This window comes from Caenorhabditis elegans, chromosome X (assembly GCF_000002985.6).
Source record: "Caenorhabditis elegans chromosome X".
Classification (NCBI taxonomy): Eukaryota; Metazoa; Nematoda; class Chromadorea; order Rhabditida; family Rhabditidae; genus Caenorhabditis; species Caenorhabditis elegans.
Genome location: NC_003284.9, coordinates 11299987 through 11313298, shown reverse-complemented (window position 1 = coordinate 11313298; position 13312 = coordinate 11299987). Strand labels below are relative to the sequence as shown.

Sequence of the window (13312 nt, the reverse complement as noted above, 5' to 3'; positions counted from 1 at the left end):
TCTGAAATAAACACCGTAACAATAAGAACAACTCATGCATCGACAGCAACTAATTGTTGGAATCTTTGCAGATTCAACATTTTGTCGCAAAACGTATGTTTTATAATCAAGGTTTTTTGGTATCTAAAACAAGGTGTAGTCAAATTCTGAGCTCAAAAAGTGAACGTCTTACAAATTTTGCAAAGCAACACAACAAATAGATCCACTTCACTATGTAGGAGAAAATATTGACGGGAAGTTCAGTAATTACTACATAGTTTTTAAAATGTTTGGCAGTTGTCAAAAGCAAGAGTTGACACTATCGGCTATTACTGCGCATTTTTTTTCGAAACAATTTTTCGATAGGTGCTTCATCTGATCAATAGCCGCAGAGGTTAAAAACATGTTCGCTATACAAAGGTCTTCAGCCAATTACAAAATTATCGAACAATTTAGAATTTTAAATTCCGATTCTACAATTTCTCTACCATTAAAGGAAGCGGCATGTACAGTGCTGGCCAAAAAGATATCCACTTTTGGTTTTTTGTGTGTAACTTTTTTCTCAAGCATCCATTTGACTTGAATTTTTCCGTGTGCATAAAGCGAAATGTTACGCAAATTTGCGGACCAAACATTACATGATTATCGATTTTTTCTGAATTTTATTTCAATTTTTTGATTTTTTCGTTTTTCCAATTTTCATTATTTTTTTTGAATTATCAATAAAACGCACTCTGTTTGTTGCACTGGATTTGTTTGGTTGATAAATTATTTTTAAGGTATGGTAAAATCTGTTGGGTGTAAAAATCTTTCCTTGGACGTCAAGAAAGCCATTGTAGCTGGCTTCGAACAAGGAACACCCACGAAAATGCTCGCGCTGCAAATTCAACGTTCTCCGTCGACTATTTGGAAAGTAATCAAGAAGTACCAAACTGAGGTGAGTTCGAAAAATATTATTCTTTAATAATAAATGTTTAGAAATCCGTCGCTTTGAGAATCTCGCCCGGCAGGCCTCGAGTGACAACCCATAGGATGGATCGCAACATCCTCCGATCAGCAAGAGAAGATCCGCATAGGACCGCCACGGATATTCAAACGATTATAAGTTCTCCAAATGAACCTGTACCAAGTAAACGAACTGTTCGTCGACGTTTACAGCAAGCAGGACTACACGGACGAAAGCCAGTCAAGAAACCGTTCATCAGTAAGAAAAATCGCATGGCTCGAGTTGCGTGGGCAAAAGCGCATCTTCGTTGGGGACGTCAGGAATGGGCTAAACACATCTGGTCTGACGAAAGCAAGTTCAATTTGTTCGGGAGTGATGGAAATTCCTGGGTACGTCGTCCTGTTGGCTCTAGGTACTCTCCAAAGTATCAATGCCCAACCGTTAAGCATGGAGGTGGGAGCGTCATGGTGTGGGGGTGCTTCACCAGCACTTCCATGGGCCCACTAAGGAGAATCCAAAGCATTATGGATCGTTTTCAATACGAAAACATCTTGGAAACTACAATGCGACCCTGGGCACTTCAAAATGTGGGCCGTGGCTTCGTGTTTCAGCAGGATAACGATCCTAAGCATACTTCTCTTCATGTGCGTTCCTGGTTTCAACCTTGTCGTGTGCATTTGCTCGATTGGCCAAGTCAGTCTCCGGACTTGAATCCAATAGAGCATTTGTGGGAAGAGTTGGAAAGACGTCTTGGAGGTATTCGGGCTTCAAATGCAGATGCCAAATTCAACCAGTTGGAAAACGCTTGGAAAGCTATCCCCATGTCAGTTATTCACAAGCTGATCGACTCGATGCCACGTCGTTGTCTAGCTGTTATTGATGCAAACGGATACGCGACAAAGTATTAAGCATAATTATGTTGTTTTTAAATCCAATTGCTCATATTCCGGTACTTTAATTGTCATTTCCTTGCAACCTCGGTTTTTTCAATATTTCTAGTTTTTCGATTTTTTTGAATTTTTCTGAAGTTTTTTCAAAATCTGTTGAACATTTTTGATGAATATTGTGTTTTTAGATTTTGTGAACACTGTGGTGAAGTTTCAAAACAAAATAACCACTTAGAAAAAAGTTACACACAAAAAACCAAAAGTGGATATCTTTTTGGCCAGCACTGTAACACACATATATCTATATTTCTCATTTAACAGTGAAAAAGTGTTGTTCCTTGTTAGAAATGAATGCACTAAAGCTTAAATAGAAGGTAAAAATTAACAAATCTCACTCAAACTTCATCTATCTCTCCATACTTTATTTTTCAGCACACCTGCACCGCTATTGGTTTCATTGAAGAAAATTCGCAAAAGTGGATCAATGATTGTTACATTCTATCAAAATCTCCAATCAATTCTACTGGCTTTGATAATACAGTTGATATTTATGAAATTTGTGTTTGACAATGAAATACTACTCAAAAATGCGGTTAGAAAATGATGTCATGTCTGTGACTGTCAGTTTTATACATCAGAAGATAAAATAGAATCATTAAACAATGTTAAAATTAACATTTTATTTTTCGTTTTGAATTGATTTTGTTTGTATACACGTATATTTTGTACCCGTCTCTTCTCTGTTCCCGCACAAATATCAGGGTACAAAGAACATGTTGGAGTATAGAGAAAATAGAGAATTTTAGAGTACCACGGTGTACTTTTTTCTCTGTTCATTCTCTATCTTAATGAAACATGTTTTGGTCATTTAGTCCATTTTGTCTGTTAGTACGATTAATCTGTAGTTTTCCTCTTTTCTCCAATCATAAATGTTTTTCAAGTATCATTCGGACTAATTGTTTTTCCACTTCTTCACTTTTGTTGATCGTTCCAGTGATATTTTTCCTCGTCCTCTTCACTTGTTGTCTCTTGGTTGTTTTGTGTTCCCGGGTTGCCCCCGACTGACTTAATCGTAAGAGATCAACGCGCAAAAGAGACGCAGGCAACACATTCCCTTTCCACATCGATTTCGAGCCCGGTTGTGTCCTTTTATCGTTGCGTTAAAGTTTCTATTGGCCATTTTTATTACTTAATATTTCTGCTTCAGATTTATAGGGATGCTTTCAGGTAGTTAATTCTGATGAAGCAGAACGTGAAACAAAACATGTATGGATTTTTTCGCAGGTTTATTCCAAAGGATGATAAGAAAGCGGATAAAAAAGTGAGTTTTACATCAATTACAATTTTCAAAATTGAATATTTCTGAAGAAAAAAAAACACTTATTGAGTTTTTTAAGTGTAAAAATGTACAAATACTAATAATTTTTTTAAATTGAAGTTTGCGAACGGAAACACATACTTCACTATTATATTCAAAATTATGATAGCTCTCTTTCAAATCGTCACGTTACTTAAATTATTTGAATTCTTTCTTTCAATCAAAAAATACCCGGTTACTTGAAAATAGAAAGACAACCATTGTTTGTTTTTAGAATCCAATTTGAGACCGATTAGCAATCAGAAAAACTTTATTTAACAATTTTCGGGTCAGGTGAAAAACTCTATGGTTGAGCAGAGTTTCAATTTAATTTACTACAATAAAAAATTCGAGTTGAATATATGTATTTCAGCGGGTACTGAAATCCCTAGACGAGGCTGATGTATGCGTAGTTGATGTAGAAACATTACGATGCGCTGTCTGTCTCAACATATTTCAAGGAATCCCTCAAACGCTGACATGCGGTCATTCATTCTGTCATAGATGCATTGAAGAAGTGGCTCATTCGGAAGTGATGAATGATACAAGAGAACCAAACCGAAATGTAAGTTTTGTAAACCGTAATTGTAATTCCTCTATAAGCATGGTCTTGAGAAAAGGGTCTTTGGGTTCCGTGTTGTGTTAGTGAAGCGGTAAATGGGAAATTCAGTTTTGTGCGCACTTTTTACTTTTCAAAATTCGTTTTGTTAGATGGAATATCAATTGATTAATTCTAACAGGAACTCTTGGTCCGCAGACTTGTTTCTCGAGAACATTTCGGGACAAAGATTTTATGGAATATGTATTTTCAAAAAACCGTATGCAGATTTTAAGCTAATATAATAGGATTTCACTCTGTGTTTCAGTCGTTTCACTGCCCCATTTGCCGGAAGCGTGTCAGCATGAGCAAGGTTATCCAGAATTATACACTGAAAAACGTACTGGATAGTATTAACGAACTATCGAGAGAGGAGGAAAAATCAAGAAGAGCGTATGATAATACTTTGGATGCATCAGTGAGTTACATCAATAATAAAACAATATTTGCAAACAATTGATAAATTTTAGAATGAACAACTCCGCGTCAAATGCATTGATTTGGAACGAAAAGCAGATAGTCTAAAACGAGAAATCAACGAAATGCGCAGAAAGGAGTACTATAATTATGTTGCTATAACATTTTTCATTATTGTCTACATTATCCTGTCGACAATGTTTGGAAATTGAATTATTGTATAGCTATTCTAAGAATTTTAGAAGTATTTTCCTTTTTTTTAATTGTTGTTGTATAATACCTATTGAACCGGTTAGATGCTGATACTCATTACCTATGTCCAACTAGTTGTAAATAGGGGTCATCGAATTTCAAATTTTGTTCTAAGTTTTATGCGGTTAAAAATTATTATAATAAATAATGAATTGGATATTAAATTGGTAAAATGCAAATATTTTGAAAGAATATTCCATTTCGTGTTCCGCGTTCTTGTGAGAACAAACAAGCTTTGAATTGCTAAAATCAAAAACAATTGGTTTGAGTGATGATAACAAAAATATTGAAATTGCATGCGAAACTTCATGAATTCTAACGCTGGGAATTGAGCACTAAAATCTGAAATCAATTTATTTTCAGCAAAAAAGCCGTAAGCTGATTTTTCTGCTCTCCAATTTTTTCAATTGTAAATTGTTTGTTTTTGAAATTAGAAAGTCGTGTGTACCTTTGACCATATTAATTTTTCTTGTACTTCAGTCCGAATGTAACATGAAATATAATAAATTATCTTACAGAACATCATTTGCCAACATAACTTTTGCGCTTTTAAAATACTTTACCACAAATGCTAGCAAAAATTGTGACAAAAATGGTGAAAAAATCATTAACAGTATTCAATGCTACTTTTGAGAAAACGACCGTATGGGGAATGGAATTGCTTCTATCATGACAATTTTCGAAACTATATACAATTAGAATCATTGCTGAGGTCTCTGGGGTCCAGGAGGAGGAATTGAACGGCAGACTATTTCGGAATATTCTTGTTTTCTATCCAGAAAATGTTTGACTTCAAATTGTAGTTCTCGTGGAAGTCCTTTGATTTTGTTTGGAACTTCAGTTGGATTATGCCGTAAGAACGAACGTCCGGCAATTTCTCGTAAGGATTGAACTGAAAAAATATTAACAGTTAAAAGTGAGGTGCAAAGAGGAATTAATCGTTAGAAATGGGGAAACATGTGATTCGATTTATTCTGCATTATTACCACTCACTGAGTAAGTGACAACGAAATCGTAAAACTAACGTCGGAAAATTCAAGAAATTGATTATTTATTCAATTGTTTTCTTTTCCATTTTTCTATGTAACCTTTTAAAAATAAAAAAGCCTACCTTTCATTGTGATGACACAATGATTTCGAACAATCAAATTCATTCGAGGAGCTGGCTCCGGCCAGAATACTTCTTTTTCGTTTACCAATACTTTGCATCCATCAAAGGATCTCCTAGCAACCCATGGATGATCCTTGAAAGTTTTAATGTCTAAATACTTTTTTTGGGCAAGTGTTCCGTATTTTGTCGGTTGTTTCTGTAATTTAAGGATTTTATCTTTTTCGTTGTGTAAGAATTAAATTTACTGATGGATTCAGCCAAAACACGTCCACGGGGTAAGCACATCTGTTTAGGAAACGAACACGTATCTCTCGATTGTCATGTGTTGATGAGCCCAAGTCAGGAAATAACCTTCCATCATCATCCATCGAACCGTCTGACATTTTTCTTCTGAAAACCAATAAAAACATATTTTTCACATATCATAATGAATAATTAAACGTTTAAAGTAACACGAAAGGACCAGGTATTAATCAATAAAAAAGACGCTGTGAAAAAGAGGTGGACGGGTGTAGTGGACTGAGGGCCGAGACGGCTGGATTCTTAGTCCCCGGCCTTTTCTTGTTAGCTCTGCCACGAATACGATGTGTAGAACAACCTAAATTGATATTACCTCGACGCTTAATTATTATTTTGAAAATTTATTAATGTACTTCAACAATAATTGTAAAATGTTTTCTAACTTGATTTTATTTATTGATTGAAAACAGAAAATGATGTGTTCGTTGAGTTGTTTTTTTCAAATCTAATTTAGTTGCAATAATTTTGATAAATCTGAAACACAAGTTCCAATAATGTCTGATCAGAAACCAATTTTTTGTTGTCTTCACCGATTATTAGGTTTGGAACGACACAAAACGTTAAGTGCCAGCTCACCGAGGCATATAAACGAAAAGAGCCCTCCTGCAAAAAAGAGGCCTCCCTATTCATTCGGTGGCCACCACGTCTATCCTATTGCCTCCAGTGTATTGCTTGCCGTCGAACACTCTTCTCCGCACACTTCTTTTCTGCCTGAATATTGATTTAAGGGCGTTGCCTTGACCGTACTTTTTGTTTCAGGGATTAACATCAGTTGTGAAGAAAATCTAAGGGTTGCCAGACAATTAAGAAAATCTGTACGCCAGCTTGCAAAAAATCACACAAAAATCATTTTATAAATGAAAACTCCAATTGGATAAAACAAAGACAGTGCTCCGATTGACAGCGGTTTATGACACTTCAGTCCTGATGCAACGTGAGTTTTTGTTTAATTTGGAAAACAAATTATTTAAAATTTTAAAACACAGTCAAAAGTTTGTGTAAGAATACTTTTTAAAACTGACGGATTTTTTTTTTCAAAACGCCTAGTTTAATTTAAATTTCTTCGTTTAAAACAAAAAATTTTAAAAATAAAATGAGGAAAGTTGAATTACAGGACAGAACAAGATGGTCATGACATGGTAGAATAACAAATTCCATTTATCATTTGTTACTGATGATCTTCTGGTGATCCGTTGCGTCTAGGATTTGATTGGATTCAGCTTCAGTGTTGTAAATGAAATAAATACACAGGACCCGTCAAAAAGCTTTGAATAAAGTATGAATTCGTGTTTTTTCAGCGATACGCCAAATGGAACCCCGTTGTGTGAAGAAAACATAAAATTTTCGCTCAAAAAACGAAGTACGGATAATTCAATTTTTCCAATTTTTCCATTAATTCGTTCAATGTACCGATTACAAATAAAAACAATAAGAAATCTTATCTTTTTGTTGTCAATTTTTGATAAGACGTACTGTCTTTCCTCTTGTTTTATTTCAAGACAATAATACCTTTTTTGAATGTTATTTGAGCACTACTTGCACTTGCACCAAACAAATCTTCTTCAAAAAATTATTCAGATGTTCTCCGCAATACGAAAAAAATTGGGTGGTGACAAAGAAGAGAACAAGTCGACTGTTATGCCGTCAGGTGTACAACGAGTCGACGCGGAATTGCAGAGAAAATTCGCTCGAGGAGTACAGTACAACTGTTAGTTTTTTTTCCATTTCACCTGCTTCTGGTAATTAAATGTTTTTAGTGAAGATTGTAATTCGCGGAGACAGAAACGTCGGTAAAACTTGTCTATGGAAACGACTTCAAGGGCTTTCATTTCAAGAGGAATACGTGGCAACCGAAGAGATTCAAGTAAGATCTCGTATTTGCTTGGATATGGATACAGACTTTGCTTGCATCAAAAAATTCAAAATTTGAAAAATACTCAAAGTTTGATTCCAGGTAGCCAACATCAACTGGAACTATCGCGCAACGGATGACGTTGTCAAAGTTGATGTTTGGGATATTGTAGATCAATCCACTAAGAAAAGGGTCAAGGATGACAAGTTAAAATTGGCGAACAATGGGATGGATAAAAATGATGGTTTAGATGTAAGTCTTAAATTGAAAAACTTAAGAAATGCGTACAACTGAAAATAGTTTAAAGAAGAAATATCCTCAGCGAAGAATGGAAATCTTTGAAAGAATTTTCCGACAATGTTTGTACACTGGTAACGGAATAAGAAATCGTTTAAAAAATGCAAAGTGATATTGCAACAAACCGGTTACAGCGCATTTCACGAATAGTTCAGAAAACTCATCGATATGTAGAGTGTGGTATTTGACTTGCGTGGGAAATGATAGGTTGAAAACATAACAACATGATTTGTTAATGCGTATCAATCTTTCTGAGCTAATATTAAACTAGTTTCAGAATCAATGTCAGTGGTTTGAATGGACAAAAGGTTTAAAGTTAAACTAATTTAGAAACATCCAAAATGCCAAAAATTAGTTAAACTGGATTTTGCAAATTCATTTCAAGTAAATTACCGTTTCCACATCAAATGTTTGACATGGGTTCAAATCAAGAAACAAAAACTTAACAGCATGATAAATTTTTGATTTCAAACTAAAATTTCAACAAACACACTTTAATTTTATTGACAAAATCAGTAATATTCCACATATTTCAGTACGAGGACACAGCCTGCGATGCACGTTTTGTCGATGTTTACAAAGGAACAAATGGTGTCATTTTTGTATTTGATATTACAAAAACGTGGACATGGGAGTATGTACAAAAGGAGATTGTGAAAGTTCCGAACAAGATTCCTGTTCTTGTTCTGGCAAATCGTCGAGACATGGGTCATCACCGTCAAGTCACCGATCTACAGTGCTCGACATTTGTTGAGCTGTTCAATAGGTAAGATTTTCATTTTCAAAAATACAATTTATCTGAATTTTTGCTTTCAGTAGTCATCCTTCCCCAGATGGTTCTCCACGTGCTCGTTTTGCCCCGGCATCAATGCGATATGCATTTGGACTAAAATTCGTACATCACTTTTTCAACATCCCTTTCCTTTGCCTTCAGGTATTATTTTGTTTTTACTCAAGTTCTCACTAATGACGTTTCAGCGTGAATCATTAATCAGACAATTAGAAACGAATAAATCAGAAATTGTGTCTAGCTATCACGAGCTTGACTGCTATCAGGAGACCCCAGAGGCCGACTATGACACGTAAGCGCAGTCATGAATATTACGAAAAACTCTTAAAATAGAATTTGAATTTTTCAGTTTTATTGAACTTGTGAACCAGAAGAGAAGAGAGTATGCAGACAAAAAGAGTGAAATGGCAAGACAAGGTGCTGTACAAACGTCTGGAAGAGTCATGGGTGGCGGACAACCAATTCCAGGACAAAGGCTCACGCCGTGAGAAAAATAGGAACCTGAAATAATTACTTTAGAATATTTCAGACCGACGATTCCACGCGCGAATATAGATCAGTCAGAAAATAATGGTACGAATTTACATTTTGAGTGGAAAACTGTCACAGTAAAAAATCGGAAGTCTGTTTGTGAATCTCAGAAACAAATTTGAGCAAAAGTGTCACAACATTTTTAACGTGGTTTTCAAGAAATTGACAGCCTGTTGTGGATGAATGACATACGAATGCCGTGTTTATTTTTTCAATAATATATATTTTTTTAGCAACACAACCTGCATCTGAAACAACCCGTAAACACTCCTTCGAGATGGTTGGTGATGAAGATGAAGACGGTATCAACACCTTTTTAGGGGAAAAACAAGAAACAAAAAACCATGGAGTTACTAAACCCAAACAAAGCGAAAGTGATAGGTAATAGCTGGGTATGGATTATAATCATCAATTTAACTTTTTTTAGTGAGACTGAAAATAACATGGTTTGGAAGTTCGAAGAGGATTTCTCAGTTGACGATGAGTTGATGGAAAGAATGGCAAAAGCTGGAGAGCAGAGAAAAGTACAGTCGAATTTGAAGAAGTTGGCAGTACCCGAAACTGTGGAAAGAGAAGTGTCAACTCCAATCGGTTAGTTTTTATAGTCACGATGATTTGATGTTATTACTTCTTATAAGTGTTTGAATTTCATGTTTACAGCGTATCATGTTAAAGTCCATGACGATGACGTCGATTCGCCCGTTATTGAACAACCGCCAATTGCATCAGAGGTTCACTTATTTCGAGAGAGGAATTTTATAAACAAGAAACATTTACAGAGCTTTGAAAGTCCAAAATTCGAAGCACCACCACCACTTCCTACGAACAACCCCTTAACAGTTGCCATGACGTCAGACGATTTGGATGCTTGGCTTGGTTCTGATGACCAGTCACCAAAGTCAACTAATACGGTAAGAATTTTTAATGTAATATAAAAGCAATATATTTAAAACAAAAAATGTTAGTAATTTTTAGTGTACGTTCAGTAAATAAAATCTAATAACGTGCTCGACCTTTTGTCATTCAATAAAAAAACTAAATTTCCATTTTAAATTCGAAGATTGGCAGTGAACAATTGTATCATAATTTTCAAAATAATTATAGTGTAGCAATTTTTCAGAAAATAAAACAGGCATCTTAAAAACCGGCTTTGACCGTTCGGTTATTTTTGTGAATACTAAATCATTTTCCTGTTTTTTTTTTGAAATTTTACTCCGTTTGTATTTGATATCATACCATATCCATCGAATCTTTAAAGCATTGTTTCAGGTGCCTGAGCAACACAACAGCAGCGACGAAGAATTCGGAGTGGAACTTCCGGAACCTATAACAAAGCCAACATTGGACATTTTCGCACCTATTTCCGACGATAAACCATCATCGGAGTCTAGAACACCGGTGAATTTGGATGATTCTTTGGAAGAAATCGATAAAATCGTACGTTTACTTTCACATGAAAAAAGTTAAATGTTCATTTACAGGAAAAAATCACGAAAAAGAAAAAGACCAAAAAAAGTACGAAAAAGGTGAAGGCAGAGGAGGAAGCTGAGCAGGAAGAAAAATTGACAAAGAAATCCAAGAAAACTCCAAAAAAGAAGGCTGCCGAAAAAACATCCCAATCTCTTCTCGAAGACTTTTTAGGTCCTGCCGATGATAACGTTGCCAGTGGCGGCTATGATCCACTTTAAGCAAATTGGCTACTGAAAACTTATATCAATCACTAACTCGGTCAGGCATTTTATCAAGTTTTGCCAAATCATTGCCAAGGTGCAGCTCGATAATATGTTTTTTGTTTTCCAATACGCAAGTTTCACAAAAAGCTTAAATCATTTTTATTTTATGGTTAGAGCTCTTGGAAAAGAAACAGAAAATGTAATTAAAGTTTATTATTATTTATTATGCCCTTACTTGAATGAAGAATGTAAAAAAATGTGTCGAGAATAAATTATTAAAATCAAATGACAAATGATATTCAGGAAATTAAAAATAACGGGGATCATTGAAGATGGCATCACAGAACATGAATTGGAGATATTGGCGAATTGAAATGACCGGAGTATAATTTGACTCAATTGGTATCCCAGTTTGGATACTTTCTCTGTTGTCCCTCGAAGACATCCAGAATATCCTCCAAATAACAGAGCCCATTCTGAGAGTAACAATGAGTAACGAACACAATTCATTTGAAACTCACTGGATTGTATTTTTTCTTGTTGGCCGTTTTGAAATGTTTCTTGAAATCGTATTGATGTTCAGAGAGAAGCTCCATTTCTGCGACGACATGTGGGGTTCGATTTGTTGCGTATAAAAAGACAGCTAACTTTGGGAAAACCATCTCAAAGATTTGATTTTCCTTTGCATCCCATGGAAGTGGTTTTCTTGCTGCCCCAAAGAAACCACTGAGCTCTCGAAGTCCAATATCTGCAAAAAAAGTATTGACGCTTTTATAAACTTGAACTCAATCTCACTTGAAATTTTGCGAACGAATTCGTGAAGTAAACTTTTCTTCTCAACATAGGTATGAATATGCTCTGCAACAGCTTTTCTGTCTTCCCAGGATCTGATGGCATTGGCTGCGTTCATAACTGACATCGAAGTTTCGCCGAAGATGTTTGTGTATAAGGTAGGTGATTTTGTTTGAGAGAACCGTTCATTAATCTTCCTATATTGGGTGAAGCTTTTTTTCTCCTTAATCTTTCCTGGTGAGCTGAGTGTTGATGGTCCAAGCCCATTGTGAACATTATAATTGAGGGTTTGCATTGCACCTTCAGGTTTCGGGAAAGTGTACATCAGTTGAGCAAGCTGATTATTTGGAACTGCTGAATTGAAATTCTACGTAAACCTCCATATTTTGTAGTTTTGTTGCTTAATTAGCTGACTTTTACATAAATATAGCTTCAAAGTTTTCATTGTTAACAAAAATAAAAATGGCACTAAACAACCAAATTTCATATTCAGCTAGATACGCTAACGTTGACAATTTGTTTGCTAGAAAATACTTAATTTATATTTTTTGAAAGTTAAAATTTTGATGTACAACTCAGCACGTAAAAATTGTAAACTCAAACCCACCATTGAGTAAAGACGATCCAAAGATTCGTGCAGCCAAAAGCAATATAGTTTTAGTTTGCTGGAACTGTAGATATTCTTGAAGAACAGCATGGATTTTCTGATACTCTTGTTGGATTGACGTTAGACCCACTTGGCGCTCGCCAAAATTCATGAGACCGAACAAGCGTGAAAAGTCATCAACGTTTGCTGAAATTATTGTTACATTATTTTATTGGTGTTAACAATTGACTTACTTAATTCATGCAGAAGAACAGTGGAACGTTGTTGCAAAGTCTCAACGGCTTTTGGTCGGTCGTGTAACCACTCCATTTTTTCCTGCATTGAGAATTGATTAATGTGATTGAGTATACAAGTGGATATGTGCTCCAAAGGTTGGATATTTCTGTGATACTCAATCGCTCCGTCTATTTCCTCATTTCGTGTTCTTATATTTTCGTCATAGTAGGCCGGGCTGCTTGTATGGTTTGGTTGAACTGATTGATCATGTTGTTGGGTAACAAATTGGTTTTGTTGATTCGTAACAATTCGCTGAGTTATTTGATAAAGATTCAGCCTGTTCAACGCTTGCTGCGCCTGGAGCAATTGCTCTTGATCACTTTGCAACATCAGTGCCGCAATGAATTGATTGAGAAATATATTCTGAGTATCTGAAAACATATGAATTTATATGTAAAACAATCAAAACGAAAAAGCAACAATGAGAAACGGAAAAAAACTCTAAACTGATATAATGTACAAAAGATTCAGCATGGGAGGAAAGAAAAGTGGAGATGGCTTGGAGAGTTGGCAGGTTGCCAGGGGAACCTTTTTTGGCAAGCCTGATGCGTACGTAGCCTCAAGCGTTTTTTCGCCTTGATAACGTCTAAAGGTAACTGATAGCGGACAGAATCCAATGTTTATCTCCATGTCGTCTCCACTCTCCG

General features: G+C 35.5%; 4 protein-coding genes across 4 annotated transcripts; 2 read left to right on the top strand and 2 right to left on the bottom strand.

The window, feature by feature from the left end:
- The first annotated feature begins 3013 nt into the window (after positions 1-3013).
- F08G12.5 (RING-type domain-containing protein) lies at positions 3014-4610 on the top strand. The gene is made up of 4 exons (NM_077489.5): positions 3014-3133; positions 3543-3734; positions 4036-4185; positions 4238-4610. Exons 1-4 carry the CDS (start codon positions 3077-3079, stop codon positions 4394-4396), a joined length of 558 nt encoding a protein of 185 aa, NP_509890.2. The 5' UTR covers positions 3014-3076; the 3' UTR covers positions 4397-4610.
- Positions 4611-4780: 170 nt separating this feature from the next.
- On the bottom strand, positions 4781-5943 carry vhl-1 (von Hippel-Lindau tumor suppressor homolog). Its single transcript, NM_077488.6, has 3 exons — positions 5793-5943; positions 5548-5743; positions 4781-5328 (listed from the first exon to the last, which is right to left on the bottom strand). The coding sequence occupies exons 1-3, from the start codon at positions 5928-5930 to the stop codon at positions 5138-5140; spliced, it is 525 nt and encodes a 174-aa protein (NP_509889.1). The 5' UTR covers positions 5931-5943; the 3' UTR covers positions 4781-5137.
- Positions 5944-7425: 1482 nt separating this feature from the next.
- On the top strand, positions 7426-11246 carry F08G12.1 (Rab-like protein 6; the record flags this gene model as incomplete). The annotated part of the gene is made up of 14 exons (NM_077487.6): positions 7426-7555; positions 7605-7711; positions 7802-7951; positions 8533-8762; positions 8813-8930; positions 8975-9078; positions 9136-9270; positions 9316-9359; positions 9551-9698; positions 9745-9908; positions 9978-10048; positions 10097-10228; positions 10587-10754; positions 10799-11246. The coding sequence occupies 14 exons, from the start codon at positions 7426-7428 to the stop codon at positions 11003-11005; spliced, it is 1908 nt and encodes a 635-aa protein (NP_509888.1). The 3' UTR covers positions 11006-11246.
- On the bottom strand, positions 11188-13042 carry F08G12.3 (RasGEF domain protein). The gene is made up of 5 exons (NM_077486.6): positions 12623-13042; positions 12390-12575; positions 11786-12136; positions 11512-11738; positions 11188-11466 (listed from the first exon to the last, which is right to left on the bottom strand). Exons 1-5 carry the CDS (start codon positions 12993-12995, stop codon positions 11386-11388), a joined length of 1218 nt encoding a protein of 405 aa, NP_509887.2. The 5' UTR covers positions 12996-13042; the 3' UTR covers positions 11188-11385.
- Between the last annotated feature and the right edge of the window lie 270 nt (positions 13043-13312).

Coding starts and splice junctions, on each gene's coding strand:
- F08G12.5 (NM_077489.5), top strand. CDS start 3,077: ATGTATGGATTTTTTCGCAGGTTTATTCCAAAGGATGATAAGAAAGCG. Junction 3,735..4,035: donor CAAGAGAACCAAACCGAAAT/GTAAGTTTTGTA, acceptor TCTGTGTTTCAG/TCGTTTCACTGCCCCATTTG. Junction 4,186..4,237: donor ATAATACTTTGGATGCATCA/GTGAGTTACATC, acceptor GATAAATTTTAG/AATGAACAACTCCGCGTCAA.
- vhl-1 (NM_077488.6), bottom strand. CDS start 5,930: ATGTCAGACGGTTCGATGGATGATGATGGAAGGTTATTTCCTGACTTG. Junction 5,744..5,792: donor TGTTTTGGCTGAATCCATCA/GTAAATTTAATT, acceptor CTTAAATTACAG/AAACAACCGACAAAATACGG. Junction 5,329..5,547: donor TTGTGTCATCACAATGAAAG/GTAGGCTTTTTT, acceptor ATATTTTTTCAG/TTCAATCCTTACGAGAAATT.
- F08G12.3 (NM_077486.6), bottom strand. CDS start 12,995: ATGTTGCAAAGTGATCAAGAGCAATTGCTCCAGGCGCAGCAAGCGTTG. Junction 12,137..12,389: donor TGGATCGTCTTTACTCAATG/GTGGGTTTGAGT, acceptor ATTTCAATTCAG/CAGTTCCAAATAATCAGCTT. Junction 11,467..11,511: donor ACAAGAAAAAATACAATCCA/GTGAGTTTCAAA, acceptor TGTTACTCTCAG/AATGGGCTCTGTTATTTGGA.